The 17329-nt window shown below is 55.3% G+C and overlaps 1 protein-coding gene across 1 annotated transcript in view; it reads right to left on the reverse strand.

Annotated features, from left to right (window-relative positions):
* The window catches only part of RAPGEF1 (Rap guanine nucleotide exchange factor 1), a 130367-nt gene extending 113475 nt beyond the window's left edge, over positions 1-16892 (reverse strand). Inside the window, 1 exon segment of the mRNA XM_005654593.3 lies at positions 16665-16892. Within this exon segment, the coding sequence (XP_005654650.2) occupies positions 16665-16725 (61 nt within the window). The 5' untranslated portion in view covers positions 16726-16892.

The raw sequence follows: 17329 nt of genomic DNA on the forward strand, positions 1-17329 counted from the left end.
CAGAGCCCGAGCTCCAGAGGCGGTCACCGACTTGACGAAGCGACCGAGCCAGTGGACGGGCGTGGGAGTCAGGGCGGCACGCCGCAGTCGGCGCCCCCCAGCTTTCTGAGATGCACAACCCTCTCCACCGGGGGCAGAGCCCACACCCCACGAGTGCTTCGATTCACGCGTTCAACGGGAACCCGGGAGCTTCGACTGCGTGCCAGGACCCTTCTGAGCTCTGGTGAAATGGCAGCTGACGAGGCGCTTGCCTCCAAATGGAGAGAGAAGATGGTAAAATAAACAAGAAAAAGAGAAAAAAAGCAAATAAACACTATACTGGAAAAAAGGGGGGGCAAGTTAGGGGGCAGTAAGGAGATGAAGTGATGGGAGTGCCACCCCGTGGTAGAGGCCACACAGGCTGGGGCGACCTGTGAACGGAGACCTAAAGGCGTCGGGGAGCAAACACTGGCTCCCTTTTATCCATGAGAAACCGCTTTTTAAGAGGAAGGGGGGTGAGCGACTGCCCCAAGGTCATAGCCAGGGAAGAGCGGAGGCAGCATCTGAAGCCAGGCCTCCTTCCAGGGGCCCTGGGGAGGTGTCAGCCCAGCACGGGGGAGCGAGCGCTCCAGGCAGGGAAGAGCCAGGGCGCGGGTTCGAGGCCGGGGTTGTATGCTGAGCGTCTTCCAGGAAACCCACAGGAGGAGCTCAGAAAGCGGAGTGGCCGGGACCGAGCAGCAGGGGACAGAGTACGGGGGCCCCACACGGGCCAGGTAGGGACTTGGGTCTTATTGCCCGTGTAACGGGAAGCCCCGGACAACTGTCATCAGGCCAGATTTGATGTGACTCACCCTCTGGCTGCTGACTGAGCGACTGGGAGGTGAGAGTGGAAACCAGGAAGCCAGTTAGGAGGCACCATGGGGGGCAGTCCTCCCCCGTGTCCCCTCTCGCTGGGACTGTGAGGCAGCCAAATAGCGCTCGAATAAAAACCAAGCCTCTTACAAAAATCCAACCCCCCACGCCTTTCTGTAGCAAGAGGTAAAATAACATCTCCAACTTAACCCAGGTTACTCTTCCTACAGAATTATTTTTCCAATTCTCTCTATAAGACGTGACACGAATGCTAATATCCTTTCCATCCATTCCAAAAAGTACGCATTAAGGATCTGATTAATCTAATTTTTCTCTGAGGAAAAACACCTTCTGGTGGCTGTACACACGCTTATTGCTCTTTAAACCAAACTGGCCCAGATTTTGATGCGTCCGTGAGTTGAGTGATTGGAACAGATGAGGCGGCAGGTGCCCACGGGGAGAACGGGACCCAAACCCAACTCAGCTGACCTTCCTACGGACGCTCTAGGCCTGCCCCCGCCGTGGAGTGGGCCGTACATCCCGGACGCTTCTCTCACCGCGACACCAAGCGCCTCTCCCGCACAAACGCGTGGACCTCAGTGTGGTCCTTGATTCCTCCCTCTGCGTCTGCTGAGCGTGACAGGGACGGTGCTTTAATGATCGCGCCAGGGCAGCAGGCGTGCGCCAGGATGTGCGCTCGTCTCCCCATCTGCCGTGTCTACACCAGCCCAGCGATCCTCAAAGCAATTTTCCTCTGGTGTCCAGACATCTGACTGGGAGGCTAGACGAGGACTACGTTTATAAGAAATGCTCTGTAGTCAAAGAGCGGGGACCTGGCCCAGCCAGAGTGAGCTCCGTCAGAGCAGGAGCCTGGTGTTTATCTCCGTGTCCTGGCGTCCACCGTCACCAGCCAAAGACAGCAGGTACCCAAGAAACCAGCTCAAAGGAAGAATCAATGATTACTACTGTATTTCCCTGATTCTAAAATGGATACTTCTTCATAGTTCAACTTTTAAAATCAGGGCGTGTTGTTTTATAATCAACCTGCTAACGTATTTTATTTCTGTTTCCCGAGAAAGGTTACTAAATCACTAACATGTCTTACTTATGTTAGTGTCATGGCATCAACAGACAAACCAACAAACCAACCCACAGCGACTACCTCTCATCCTAGACTCGTGTAGAGATGTGTTAATGACACTCATGGGACCAGAGACCTTACGGGGACAACTCCCAGACAGAGGCACCTTTCCACCCATCAGGGCTTCCCGGCTCACGATTCTCAGAGAGCCTTGATCTCGCTTCTGTGCAGATCGCCGGCTCTCTCTCTCCCCCGGGCGGGGATACCTCCTCAAGAATGTGGCCGATAGCCTGGGATCCTGCCAAACCGTCCTAGAGTAAATGCCGCCTGTGCCGTCAACTCAGCAAGCGCCGACCACGCTACCCAGGCTGGATGGCAGACGCTGAGGAGCTTGTGAGGCTCTTAATAGCTGATGTGCACGAAGTGCCGACCGTGAGCCGGGACACACCACCAGCTGGGTCTGGGCTCAGCTGGATGTTCAGGCGCCCTGGACTTCTGCTCACTCTCGGCACGGATCTGCTCAGACGAATAAAGGACGGGGCGGCCCTGGACGGTCCCCTCTGAGAGGTCAGCTGGGAAGCTCCTAAAAGCTTCCTGCCCCACAGGAGCCAACGTGCCACAATGGCACAGGCTCCCTCAGGAAGCAGCCCAGTCACAAGTCCTTCCACGCAGGGGCTCCGAGAACGGGGCCCACCAGGGCTCAGTCCTTCTGGAGGTCCTCCCAGCCCAGAGGAGATTAATCAAACCAGGGGCCATTTTCACCACAGCAAGGTTCCTTATCATCACTTAAAAAATGTTTTGATATTAACCTTACACGATTTTTTAAATGAAATATTATACAAATTGATATTGAAAAATATTGGTACCCATGGTTTTTTTTTTTTCCACAAATCGTAGTAAAACACACATAGAATTTACCATCTTATCCGTTGTTAAGGGTTCTGTTCAGTGGTAATTAGCGCATTCGCCCTGCTATCACGCCTCCTTTTGTCCTGTAAAACTGACCTTAGATACGACTTCTGTTCAGTGGTAACTCCCCACTCCCTTCCCGCAGCCCCTGCAACCACCACTGCACTGACTCTCTGTTTCTAGGATCTGACGATCCTCAGGCATCTCATACAAGGGGAATCAAACAAGATTTATTTACCCTTTTGCGTCTGACTGGCGTCACTTAGCATGAGGTCCTCGAGGTTCCTCCACGTTGAAACGTGTCCTTCAGCACGTCCTTCCTTTTTAAGGCTGGACAGGGGCTGACTGTGGGGAGAGACCCCCTCATATCCATCCTCTGCTGAAGGGCACCTCTTGGCTGTCGTGTGGCTGACGCTGCTGTGAGAACGGGCATACGAACAGCCTTTTGAGTCCCTTCTTTCCTGTCCTTTCGGCATATCCTCAGAAGCAGAACTCTGAATCACATGGTGACTCTAACCGTCATTTTCTGAGGCACCGCCGCTGCTTATCCACGTGGCTGCACCATCTCAGCACAGTCCCATCAAGGTGCACAAGGGTTCCAGCTCTGACACACTCTTGCCAACACCTGCTATTTTCTGACTGTTTAATGGGTATGAGGTGGCATCTTACTGCAGTTCCGACATGCACTTCCCTGATGCTTCAGAGACATCTGCATGTCTTCCCTGGAGATGTCTACTCAAGTTTTTTAATTGGGTTGTTTGATTTTTTTTCATTGTTATTGTTGGCCAAATGCCATCTTTATTTCCAGGAAACAGAGCTAATTAACTAAAGTTGAATTCAATGAAGATAAACACTGATTGTGTTCATACAAAGGAATACGACTCAGCTACAAAAAGGAATAAACTACTGATAAAAATAATACCTTCATCAATCTCAAAGGCTGCATAAAAGACACCAATTTCCAAAAGTCACACACCACATGATGTTCTGGAAAAGGCCAAACTATAGGGATGGAAAACTGATCAATGGTTGCCAGGAGCCAGAGGTGGAGGAAGGCTCTGACGACAAATGGACAGCAAGAAGTTGTTTTATTTTTTTCCTGGGGCGATGGAATTGTTCTTAGTCCTGACAGTGGTAGTAGTTACACAAATCTACACATGACTTAAAACTCAGAGGACTGTACACCCAAAAAAGGTTAATTTTACTATATGTAAAATTGAAAGAAATTCTCCTGCAGAAGAGGAAAGGGCTCTCACATCTCCACGCAAGTCATTTTGCTCAGCAGCTTATAAGCACCGTCTCACGGCATCCTTTCAAAACTTGCAAAACGTGTAATTATTGACAGTCACTTGAACCCAAGGCTGACTGAACGAGGGGGAACTAAGTCCTGATTACTCAGATACCCAAGATTCTGTTCAATCTTTCTAAGACCTGGGTGTTCACAAATTACTATTTATCATATAGTAGCAGGAATGCAGGGTTGGTAGAACCACGTCCACACATAATCTTTCTCCCTGGGAATGGGGTCCACAGAGCTTCCGTCAGCTCCTTAGCGGGACTTATGATTTTAAAAGACTCAAGAATCACGGCTCCTGTCCAAGGTCCAGGGAAGGCTGGAGGCCTGCCCCAGAGGACACGGCAGGTCTGTGACAGTCCCAGGCCAGAGGGAAGGCTCCGGACACTCAGACCAGTTCCCTCTCCATTGTCCCAAAATGCCACAGTTCTAGGCATTCCTGGTGACAGTGACTCATATGTTCCCTGTGCTGATTTTAGGCTACATGACTTCCTCAGCAGCAGGTGCATTTCACTGCCAAGCTGGGACCAGGTTACTCGGGCCTCCTTGCAACACAGGCCTGAAATGTAGTCCAGGTCTCTCGCCCAACTCCTAGCTTGGTGAAATATAAAAACTTCATTCTATAACCTTGCACATGTAGCGTAATTAATAGACAGCACCTCAAAAACAGGAAAAAAAAAAAAAAAGAATAGCTCATGCAGGAAAGCATGCTTTTGATCTGTGCCTTTGGTTTTCTGATGAGCTCAGAGAATTAATATTTGTAAGGCAGTCCTGACAAGTTGAGGCAGAGTGCAAATTAGTGTGGTTATGCTAATTAAGTGAGAGGCTCTTTAGCTCCAGGACCAAATGATTAAAGAGCGCGAAGAAGGCTGACTGGGCTTTGGTCTCTACAAATAGCTCTGTGCTTGGAGCCAGCTGCATGACAAACCTGCAAGCAGACTACCCACGTTTACTTCCACTTAGCGAAAGGCCCGGCAGAGCACAGGTTCAGCAGGATGCAGAGCAATACACTAGGGCTTCTGAATTTACCCCAACTGTGAAAATGAATCAAGGAGGGAAATAACAGGCATGAAAGCACTCCACTGGCGGTGTTCGACGCAGTTTGTGTGTTACTCGTACACAAGGACCTTGAACGGCTTGTGGTGTTTTACTGTCACACAACAAAAGCAACGTCTTCTGATCGCCGCACGTTCGGTGTTAGACGAAGATGGTATCGTCAATCCTGAGGGCCACCCTTGTAAGGAGAAAACGAGGTGGTGTCTCTTGGGATGGAGCAAAACCTACCTGCGGGTGACCAGCCCTGCCCTGGCTCTGAGATAAGCCACTGCCCACAAGCAGAGGCCTCGTCCTTTTAGACAGACGTACGGAAGCATCAGGACAGTCCTCCACCTACTGCATGTGCCGGGTCCACGTGTGCGGCTGAAAGGGAAGGCCGCCTACTTTCCCATGAACTGTTTCTGCAGAGGCTAATTGCTCAGTCGTGCGCAGCTGGAATTCAACTTTCAAAAGAGACACACGCACACCTCCTGCGAGGAAACACCTCAGCAGCCAGAGACTCCCCTTCTTCCGTGAGTGCTATGGTCTCAACTTCACTTTCCATAGAACCATTTTAAAGGAAAGAGTCACTTTAGAGCAGAAGGGGACATGAGGCAAGAGCAGAAGCTGACGCTCACTCCGTCGACTGCGAACACGTTTTCTGTGCGTCATCTCATTCCATCCTCTCGGGCTCGGAGGCAGGCACTGCTAGGACTGTCTCCATTTGACAGACAAGGAGCTGAGGCTCAGACAGGCAAAGGGACTTGCCCGGGCTTCCAGTGTTCTGGGGAGAGCTAGGACCCCAAGCCCCAGCTACGGGACTCAGTCAAAGCCCAGGCTCCCAGTCACTGCTCCCTGAGTCCATCCTCTCACTGCACAGTGGGAGACTGGGGGCTCAGAGGCACACTGATCCAGTGCATGGGTGCAGACCGCAGGCCCACGAAGCGGTCTCCCGACCTCTAGCCCAGGCTCATCCTGCCTCCAGCTTGGATGAGCGTTAAGAAAAGCAGAAGAGCCTCAATCAAACGTCTCCTGTACAAAGCAAGGCAGTGGTGGCCACTCCCTAAGGCACAGAGGCCTCCACACCTCTCCTGCCAGGCTGCTGGGCACTCAGGGGGCATTCACCTGAGGTCGTACGGATGGAGGGGTGGGGATGCGGGAGGATGCGGGGTGGGGGACTGGGTGAAGGAGCAGGGAGGGAGGATGCATGGGTGGCCGAGGGCGGGTGGGTGTGTGGACGGAGGACCACTGTCCCCTGTTTATGTCCAAAGTGGATTCCCCTACGCTGTCTTCAGCAAGCACACTTGTGAAGCCACCTGCACAACTGAGAAACCAGAAGCTGCTTCCTAAAGCCGCAGGCAGATGTGAAGCCACCCGAACCGAGCGGAGAGGCAGGAAAGCCCCAGGGGACTCCCAGCCAACGCCACACCCGCCTCCCCGCAGCTCTGGGGCAGGGAGCCCGAGACCCCAGGTCCAGGGTCTCGGTGGGGCCCAGGCGGCACACACAGAGGGGGCAGGGCAGGGCAGTGATGAGTGAAACCCAAATTCCCCCACACCCTCCATCCCCCTGCAGCATGCGGCCTTGGCGGGTCACTTCCCCCTTTCCTGCCTCCCTTTCCTCAACTGCCAAGCAACACAACAATACTTGCCATGCCTCTCTTTGCAACAATAGCACTAGTTAAATCACACAGGTGTCAGAAGGTAAAACTCCCAGCACAGTGCCTGGCACACAACAGTCAGGAGCAGTCATCCTTCTCATCTGGGAAAAAAATGCCACATTTCCTTTTAATAATAATTCCTTTCAATAATAATAATATCTTTTAATAACACAAATAAAACCTAAAACAACAGCAAAAACACCTAACGCTATAAAAGTGTTTTGAAAACCACAAAGGATTATATGTTTTATTGTGATAAGGAAGATTTTCATGCTATGCAATACTAGTGTCATTAAAAACCAACAAAACAGGAGTTCCCATTGTGGCTCAGCAGTAACAAACCCAACTAGAATCCATGAGGATGCAGGTTTGATGCCTGGCCTCGATCGGTGGGTTAAGGATCCAGTGTTGCCATGAGCTGCAGTATAGGTCGCAGATGCAGCTTGGATCTGGTGTGGTGTAGGCTGGCAGCTGCAGCTCAGATTCAATCCCTAGCCTGGGAAAGTCCATATGCCGCAGTTGTGGCCCTAAAAAAGACCAAAAACAAAACAAAACAAAAAACAACAATAACAAAACTACCCATACATCCCACTCCCCCCTTTATAATGCAGATCAGACTCACAAAGAATCAGCACTAGAAAGGGCTCTTAGGAGTTCCCGTTGTGGCTCAGTGGGTTAAGAACCCAATTAGTACCCATGAGGATGTGAGTTTGATCCCTGAACTCGTGCATTGGGTTAAAGGATCCAGTGTTGCCGTGAGCTTCAGAGAAGGGTGCAGACACGGGTCAGATCCGGAGTTGCCGTGGTGAAGGCTGGCAGCTGCAGCTCTGATTTGAACCTTAGCCTGGGAACCTCCATATGCCACAGGTGCAGCCCTGAAAGGAAAAAGAAAAAGGAAAGGGCTCTGAGATGGGTCTGTCTACCCCATCAGGGTACAAGAGAAGCCCCAGATTAAGCACTTTGCCCAAGGTCACCCAGCAAGAAGCGGGGCTTTCTGGTCCTCAGAGATGGACCAGGACAGCCAGGGGACCCCTGTCATCCCAAGCATCCCCCTCCAACATGACCAGATGCCCCTTTGAGTGTAGCAGCCACCTCGTGGCAAAGAAGTCCCTGGAAGGGTAGAGGCTCATTTTGACCTAAGTCACAAAAGCTAAGAGAACAATGTCATCCCAGCTGATGAAAACACAGATAAACGGAGTGTAGTCAAAGGGGCTTTAGTCCCATCTGGGCCCCAACTCAGTATGACCACAGGCAAACCTCAGCTCTTCTGGATCTTAGGATCCTGCACACAAAGCAAAGCTGTGTCTGCATCTGGTCCTCGGCAGAAGGAGAGTGGTAACAGGACCTTTCTCCCGCTGAGAGGATTAAAGGAGACCAGGCGTGCCCCACACACAGAACAGCGTCTGGTACCACAACGTGTCAAGTCCTTAAGGAATGTGAACTACTACTATTATTTGTATTTGTCACTGAAAGGAGGAGCTGAGAGCAGCCAATTCCATGACCCAGGCACAATCACCCACTTCTTCAGTCACTTGAAGGAGAGGGGGGCCTTGTGATTATCCATAACCAGCAATAAATACAACCACTGTTTCCAAGCCAGAGGTTTGGGGTTCTTGTTGTTTGTTTGTCTTTTTGCCTTTTTAGGGCCACTCCTGTGGCATATGGAGGTTCCCAGGCTAGGGGTCCAATCGGAGCTGTAGCCGCCGGCCTACGCCACAGCCACAGCAACACCAAATCCAAGCCACGTCTGCGACCTACACCACAGCTCATGGCAATGCTGGATCCTTAACCCACTGAGCGAGGCCAAGGATCGAACCCACAACCTCATGGTTCCTAGTCGGATTCATTTCCTCTGTGCCACTATGGGAACTCCAAGGTTTGAGGTGTTTGTTTGTTTGTTTTGCTTTTTAGGGCTGCACCCTTGGCATAAGGAAATTCCCAGGCTAGGGACTGAATCTGAGCTGCAGCTGCCAGCCTACACCACAGTCACAGCAACATGGGATCCAAGTCACGTCTGCGGCCTACACCACAGCTCATGACCATGCTGGATCCTTAACCCACTCATCAAGGCCAGGACCGAACCTGCATCCTCATGGATACTAGTCAGGTTTCTTCCTGCTGAGCCACGAAGGGAACTCCCTTGGTTTTTTGCTTGCTTGTTTGGGGTCAACAAAGTGATTATTCGGGGCCATCACATTCCATGGGACTTCTGCTGTTCTCTCTTCTCATTCCAGGCCCTCGCCTTTCTTCTCCCAGACACGGCCAGCACCACCCTTCTGCTCAGACCATGGGCTGGCTCCCCATTTTAAGGGTACAGGGTGCAGCTGGGAGCCACCCTGTCCAGACCACACCAATGGCATCCATTTCCGAAAAGCCGGAAAGCAAATACCTGGACTCCACCCTCCTGTCCTCAGCCCGGGAAGCACCACACAGCATCCGGTGTCTGACAGCTCCCTTCCTTCCATGCTTTAAAAGCAGGGTAGAGCTTCCTGGTCCCCAAACTTCATTTGCAGTAAAATGACTGTGTGGAGGCAGCGAGCCAGTGAAAAGCAAGGAGAAAGACCATCTTTGAAGGACTAACGGGAACAAGGTCTAAGTGGTTACGAGACAACAACAGTATTTCCGGAAGACGCAGTCCAGACCGTAGGACAGGACAGGTCCAGGAGCCCTACCTTCCACCTTCCAAACCACAGCCTGCAAGAAAAAATCGGGGAGAAAAAGGAATTGTAACCACTTGGGACCAGATTTCTAATCCATTGAGAAGCCCCTCCACTGCATCTTCACTCACCAAGAGGAAGCCGTGGCAAGAGAGACTCTGCTAACGCCCTTGACACAGAAGCAGGGGCCCAGAGAAGGCCAGCAGCCCTGCGCTCCGGCCCCTCAGCACAATCGGGCCTTGGGCAGAGCTGACGGTGCCGGGAACTGGGCCGAGTGAAAAGAAGACCAACGACAGACAGGGCCGCCCGTGCTGGCGCGCATCTCGGAGGCAGGCCAAGCAGAGCTGGCACGTGCCGTGGTTTGGGACTGAAAGGCAGGATCACGAGTGCTCCGTCCCGGGCACCCCCAGAACCCCGCGGCCACTGCCACCCGCAGCTCCAGAGACACGGCTGCCCGGACTGGCCACACTGGCGCTCTCCTGACAGCCTTCTGAGAACCCGATCTCAGCTGCTGGGTCGCGCCGCCAAAGACCCGTCTAAAACACCCATCGCCAGGCATGGTTAACACCGAAGCCCAGCCAACTGCACACCTTTGTCAGAGTATTGGTCCTACTGATTCACCAAGAAACACCCTAACTGACAATCCAAAGCCCAGAAGCAGCTCCCTTTGAAAGCTGATTTTGAGACCTGGCATCAGAAACCTAAGTTCACTGTGACAACACGATCTCAATTCACTCATCAGTAGCTTCGAGCACCTACTATGGTCGAGGTGCAGCACGGCCGGTACCCTCCCTGGAGGACCAGACAGGCAGGCTCCCGCTCGGAGTCACAGGACTGGGCTTGCTGGTCTAACGTGTGGAAAGGAAACGCGGGCTCTGGGTTCTGAATAAGCTGCACGATAACATTCTATCCAAAGGGCTTCTCTGGGGCCTTCTCATGGAATTTACTGTCTGCTGGAGGAAGAGAAGGCAGGAAGAGTCTAAAGGAAGCCGGTTTGGGCAGAGGAGCCGAGCACATCAGGAAGTGGGTTTTCACACTGTGCTTGGTGACCCAAGGAGGAGCCTCGGGGGCCACCCCCGAGTGGGACAGACTCGCTGGGCCCCAAGCGGCCCCTCATAAACAGTTACCCACTGGCCTTCTATAATAAAAAAGGACCTACTGCTTTAAAACAAAACAGCGAAGCACTAATTTTAGAGGCCCCCCCCCATGGCACTGACGGAGAAAATGAGACCCAGGAAAGGTCAAGAATCTCCCAAGGTCGCCATGGTGAAAATGGTCAAGCGGGCTACAACAAATGACCACAAACTAAGGTGACTCATCCCGGAATAATTCACAACCTGTTTCCCCCCCCCACCCCCGGCCGAAGTCATAAAACAGGCGAGGTGGGTGACGCGTCTGGGGAACACCTGTCCCAGCAGCAGGGCGCCCCGTCGCAGGCGCGTGGGGGCGGTGGCGGGCAGCCTTGCCAGGCCGCTGCTCGTTCCAGTGCGTCATCTTGTTATGGCAACGGGAGGAGTCCAGCTGGACCGAGGGAAGGCCCAGCCCTGTGCTCAAGGCGTCCTCCAATCCACGCAGACTTGGGAGGTGATTTTTCTGCAAGCTCACACATGACTCATCTCTACAGACCTCCTAGCACGTCTGCTGGGTACAAGGAATCCCATTCAAACCACCTCTGCCCACAGCTGCCCTGGGAAACCAGGAAACGCTGGGGTTGCTCCAGTGGATTTTTCAAAACACAGGCCTGCATCTGTGCTGTTTCTTATCTCCTCACGGAGCTGCTGAGGTTACTGGCGTTATTAGCATCACCTGCAGCCTACAGATTGCCATAGGCCCACCCTAATCTGAGGCGGGGTTTGTTTGCTTGTTTGTTTGCAAGACCAGAAGAGAAACTTAGAAACGTGTACAATAATTAAGACAAAGCTGGGCATTCCAGCTGTGGCACAGGGGGTGAAGAATCCAATGGAAGCGGCTCGGGTCACTGAAGAGGCGCAGGTTTGATCCCCGGCCCAGCACGGTGGGTTAAGTATCAGGTGTTGCTGCAGCTGTGATGTAGGTCACAGCTGTGGCTCCAATTCAGTCCCTGGCCTGGGAACTTCCATATGCCGAGGGTGCAGCCACACAAAAAAGAAAAGATAAAGCTACTGTGTCCCCCGCAACGTGAGACACTCTAAGCAGTGCTCTGCAAAGGCAGAGAGGGGTGTGGGCACCAGAGCCGAGGTCGGGGCCCACTTCCCTGCACAAGGACTGCGACCCTGGGCACATCACCTGATTTCCCTGGGCCTTAGTTGCCCTCAGGACAAAACAGGGATAGCGGGCCTGCTCCAGCCCTCAGGACCTGTGGGGAGGCTCCCCAATAGGAGGTCTATCAGTGCATCCTGAAAACCAGAGAAACGGCACAAGCGTTCAAGGCCGTTTTGATGTTATCCCTGGACTCCGATTCTGCCTGGGAGGCCAGGCTCCTGCGGGCTCCGGGCCCTGCAGGGGTCACACGGCCTTTGCCAAGGAGGAGGGTCTAAGTGCCCCAAGAGTGAGTGAATGAATGAGTAGCAGGTGCCATTAAAGTATGATAGGTATTGACTGGATACATTTTGAGTACAAAGATTGACAATGGGGGGCGGGGGTGAAGGGAGTGTAAAATTTGAGAGGAATTTCAAATTGGCCTTCTTCCTAGATGGCATAAAACCTGCAGCCTCACGTGACAGTACTTGTACTTTTTTATCTGTTCTGAGAAAATACATAATGACAAAAAGTTACCATGGATGCAGTCAGTGTAACTATTTATCTTCTTAATTTATAATGAAAGCATCTTCACACATCTGAAAAACAGCACCTGAGACACCATACTTATTGTGTCCTCAAGCAGGGCACCGGGGGAGCCTGATGCCACTTCGGCAGCCCCTCTGAATAGTCTGAAGCCACAGGGAGCCTAGAAAGAGGGCCAGAGGGTTCGTCAAATGAGGAAACTCCTAGAGAAACTCCCAGTGGTTTGCTGGGAGTATTTAACAGGGTAAGACTCCTCTCCCCAAACAACAACAGAACCTTGTGTAATTTATATCCCATGACGTCTAGTTTTATTGTCTGCTCCAGCCAGGAAGGCAAGGCCCAGGAGGCAAAAATCCTTCTTGCATCCCAAACAGTAGAACAGGTCCAGGCCTTTAGGAGTTTTGGAAAAACTTTCTGATGAATGAACAGAGGGAGGGAGCACCTGAGACTCAGGTGAGTCCAGTCAGGAAAACAGAAGCACCCTCCCCCGCCCCCGCTGTGCCTGGCTAAGGACTCAGCCTCCGAGCCTTGCCTTCAATCTCCAGCCCTCCCGCAGCCAGTCCACTCAGTCTGATGTGACCCCTGGCAACAGCCTAGCGCGCCCCACACTGCCAGCGCTAAGGCCTGGGTAAGGGCACAGCATCTGCGAGTTCACCACTGGTTCCACAGAGCTGGCAGCAGGAGCTCCATCCGTGCTGACCCAAGGGACCGAGGGACGATCCCATGAAGGAATGAGGTGGAGCTTTCAAAGTCCAGGTGGACAGCAAACGCGAGTGGTTTATGCAAAGACAGGGATGCAAACTCAATGTCCAGAGTCCCTGTGGGACACGGGAATCCGCGACGGGGCTGCAGCAAAAGGGGAAGGCCCCTGCCCAGCTGCCTCGTGGGAGCAAGGGCTCAGGCTCAGCAGAGCTTCTCACTTTTCAGAAAAAACCAGAAACCTGAGATATGTGAGTGATTTCCTGATATTTAAATACTCACCATCAGTTCTTTTTTTTCCCTCCAAGAACATGTGTGAATCATACACAACACATCTCTCTCTCTCTCTTTTTCCAGGGCCACACCCGCGGCACAGGGAGATTCCCAGGTTAGAGGTCAGATTGGAGCTGTAGCTGCCAGCCTATGCCACAGCCACACGCGATCCAAGCCACACCTGAGACCTACACCGTAGCTCATGGCAACACTGGATCCTTAATCCACTGAGCAAGGCCAGGGATGGAACCTGCGTCCTTATGGATGCTCGTCAGTTTTGTTCCACGACGGGAACTCCACACACGACACATCTGTGGACTGAATCCAGCCCACAGCCACCAGTCTGTCACCTCTACTCACCAGGGAAGAGGGGTGTTTAAGGTCCGGAGAGACGAAGGCTGCACAGCCCTCCACTCCATGCGTCTGCTGCAAGTAGGCATGAGCAAACCGGGAGCCACCGTGGCCAAGTACACAACCAGAGCCAGCTTCACTGGTCCCCCAAAGTGACCTCTGCGTGCTGCACACGTCACCTGCCGTGTGGGTCTTCCAGAACAAGTCCCTCTTAGGTCCTTCCTGTGAAGGGCCGCTCCTCCTTGCCAGGCCTGCCCAGGAGCTCACACTGGCAGCTCCCTCGTCCTCTTGGCTCTACTCTGCTCTCTGTCCCCCGCGTTATCGCCAAAGACACCAAGGACTCTAGGAAAGCCCCCCCACCCCCGCCCCGCCCCGCCCCAGCATCCTTCCGGCCCTCCATCAACCCTCTCCCCCAGCCAGCAAGCTGACCCTGGGCCACTCTCCCCAACCCGGCCTATCCTGATCCCCCGCCGGACCCAGAGCAGACTGCTGAAGACAACCCGTCTGAGGCTTGCCTCCCTGGTCCCCACAAGGTGGGAGGCCGCAGAGGAGGGCCGTCTGCCCGACCCTCCCCCAGGCAGGCACTGCCAAGTAAGTCAAAGCGTGGAAAAGCCATCTCCCCCGGGGCTGAAGAGGCTGCAGCTCACAAGAGGTACCAGGTGGGAAGACTGGGCTCGATTCTCGGGTTCGAAGGGATGCATAACGTTCTCGCTTATACTTAAAACCCATGGCTTCCTCAAGCCCTGTGAAGTGGAAGCCCTGGTCCTGTCTTCAGAGAGAAGAGATACGAACACAGGGAAGCAACACTTCTGTTCACAGAAAACAGCAAAAGCTCACAAGGATGACTGCTGGGTGTCAGGCTCTATGACTTAACCAGAGTCTATTCGCCTGCTAACAGGAGGTGTCACTACCCTAACGACCTTTCCTTTAAATAAAACATTCTGCTGGTGACTTAGCAGTGAGCCCCTCTAGAAGCTCCTACAGAAACCAAACGGGAAATCGCGTCAAAACGCCCAGTTGAGGTCCCCTGTGGTGACCGGCAGAAACAGGAAGGCGTGCCCTTCGCTGCAGTGTCCCACAGCAACAGCTCTCCTACCAGAAGGATGGCCCTCTCGCCGGCTCCTCGCGAGGGCCCACCCTGGCTTTGCCAACCTCCGCGCTTTCTTTTTCTCAGCCCATCCTCCTCCAGAACCTTCCACACCTCTGCTCAGCCTCTCCCCCCACCTCCCCTGGGGGACCCTTCCTCTCCTCAGAGCCTGGCCAAATGCTCTTTCCTCCAGAGCCTTCCCCCCTCCCTCTGTGGGCGAGCCACCCCCTCCCTTACGCCCAGGAACCCTGCCACCTGCTACTGCACTGTCCCCGCGGCCTGCTGGCCCAGGGATGATGCTGGGTCTGGCTCTCCCGCCCTCAGACAAGCTTCTCTGAAGGCAGGCACTGCCTGGATTTTGCATCTACTACGGCCCCTGGCAGAGGGGCCCAGGGAAGGCCCTGGACGACCTATGCTGAAAAGAACTGGCCGCAGGCCTCCTTTCTCAGGGGAGAGAGGATGCATGTGACCACTCACCTGAGCAGCTGAGCTGCGGCAAGCACCTCGTGGGGGTGACAGGTGCTTGCACTGGGCTCTTCACTTTTCCGTGATTTTCAAGTTTTGCCAACTATCCTCATCCTTTGCCAAGAAGACCCTACTAGTGCTATTTTAAAATAAACCCTCCGAGTCTGCAGGCAATACCGTCCTGAGACACCATGCATCCTGAGAGACGCAGCACAGATTAACCAGAGGTGTTTCTGGAAGAGGGTGTGTGCAGGGAGGGAACCCGCGGTCACTGGATGTGGCCCTGGGGCTGAAAAACAGTGAGAAAAACACCCAGGAAACAGCACCCGAAGCCAAGGGCCCTGCACCCAAGGAGCCACCCAGGCTTCTGGCCAGAGCCGGGCATCCATGCCCAGCCGGCTGCCCTCTGGCCAGGCGGCCGGCGAGAACTCTCCACGCCCCTCTCAGCACCTGCCAGGATTTAATAAGCGAAACATCGAAGATGCTCAGCACAGCGCCGGATATATAGAAAACCCTCCAGAAAGGCCACGAAAATGTCCTTTCTGGGCTTAACCCACAGCCGGCGAGTCAGACCGCCTTCTGGGTCCACTTCGAGGCGCTTCTCAGAAACGGGTCCTGGCTCAACCTGGGAAACCAGCAACTTCCCAATCAGTGCAACCTGCCCCCTCCAGCCCCCCTAAAAGCCTGCCTTCCCAAACTGCCAAGGAGGACAAGGTACCAGGCTAGGACAACCAGGGATGTTCGCTGCCTTGGACTCAAGGATGTGCCCCGCAAGGTGCACAGTGCCGCGGGCTAATTAAGCCCTGGGCCCCAGGTGCGCGGCCCAGGTGGCATCTTTGGGGATCTACTCCCATAACAGGAGGGCAAAAGCCAGGTAACCGGAAGGCAAGGCTCCGAGACTTCTAGGAACACACAAAGAGAGGAGGTTTGCACCAAGCTTTCTGGTCGACCCCAAACCCAACCGGCTCCCCACACGCCCTGCTTTCCAGGGCGCAGCTCGATCTCAGAGGAAAGCTCGCCCGCGCCCTGAAAACGCCCAGACACATCCTGCCTGCTTCCTTTGAAGCCTCCGAAGTGGATACTTCTGGTTAAATTTAAACTCCGGGCTCCTTCGAAATGACACCTTTTACGGCTCGGCTCTATTCACCGTCTCAAAGACGCCCGCCCGCCGCCGGGGCTCGGCTCGGGCGCTGCAGCCACTCGGACACGCGGCCGCGGTCCCCCGCCTCGTCCCCGGTGCCAGCCGTTGTCTGAAAGTTCACGCCGCGGGCCGAGGGGCGCGCACCGACCGGCCCGGCCGCGGGGCCTTGCGCTCCGGCCGCGTCCGCCCCGCGCCCCCGGCCCCCGGGCCCCGCCGGTCGCGCGCCCCGGGGAGCGCCGAGCAGCCCGGCCCGCCGCCCGCCGAGGCCCGCGGAGGCGAAGCCGCGACGCGCCCAGCAGGCCCGGCGGCGGTTTCACTTCTGCTCCCGGCGCAGCGCCGGGCCCGCGGGTCCCGGGAGCCCGGCCGCCCCGCCCGCCCGCCCGAGGCACGGGCCGCGCCGCGCCGGCCGCCGCGCCTCACCTGCTTTCTCGATCTTGCCGGACATTTCCGGGCTGCGCCGGAGGCCGAGGCCGCCGCTCATCGGGCCCGGGCCGGGCCGCTGCGGGGCCACAGGCCGGCGCGGCCGCCGCTCGCCTCGGCCCTGGCTCGCCGCGCCTCAGACCCGCGCCGGCATGGCGGGCTCCGCGGGCCGCGGCCTCTGCGCTCGGCCAGCGGCGCTCCAGCCCGCCCGGGGCCGCCGCCGCTCCGCCTCCTCCGCTCCGGCCGCCGCCGCCGCCGCCGCCGCTTCCCGGGCCCGCGAGCCGGCCGCAGCGCCGCGCCGCGCCGCCGCCGCCGCCCGCTGGCCTCGGCCGCGGCCAGAGCGCCACCTACCGGGCGGCCGCCGCGCCGCCGTGGGCCCAGCGCCCCCTGCCGACTCGGAGCCGGCCTGAGCCTCCCGCCCGGGATGCAGCGCCCCCTGCCGGCCCGGAGTCTCCGCGCCGGAGCGTTGGCCCGACCTCCCAAGCCGCACCTGGGAGTCAGGGTGCCCTGCCGGCACAGAACCTCTCTGCCAGGGCCTGGGGTTGGACCCCGCCCCAGATTCAGCATCCTCTGCCATGGAAGCAGCTCCCAACCTGGATCTGGCTGAGAGCTTGCCCAGATCCCTCCCCACTTGAGACCCAGCATCCCCTGCTGGCCTGTAGTCT

Source organism: Sus scrofa, chromosome 1 (assembly GCF_000003025.6).
Source record: "Sus scrofa isolate TJ Tabasco breed Duroc chromosome 1, Sscrofa11.1, whole genome shotgun sequence".
Classification (NCBI taxonomy): Eukaryota; Metazoa; Chordata; class Mammalia; order Artiodactyla; family Suidae; genus Sus; species Sus scrofa.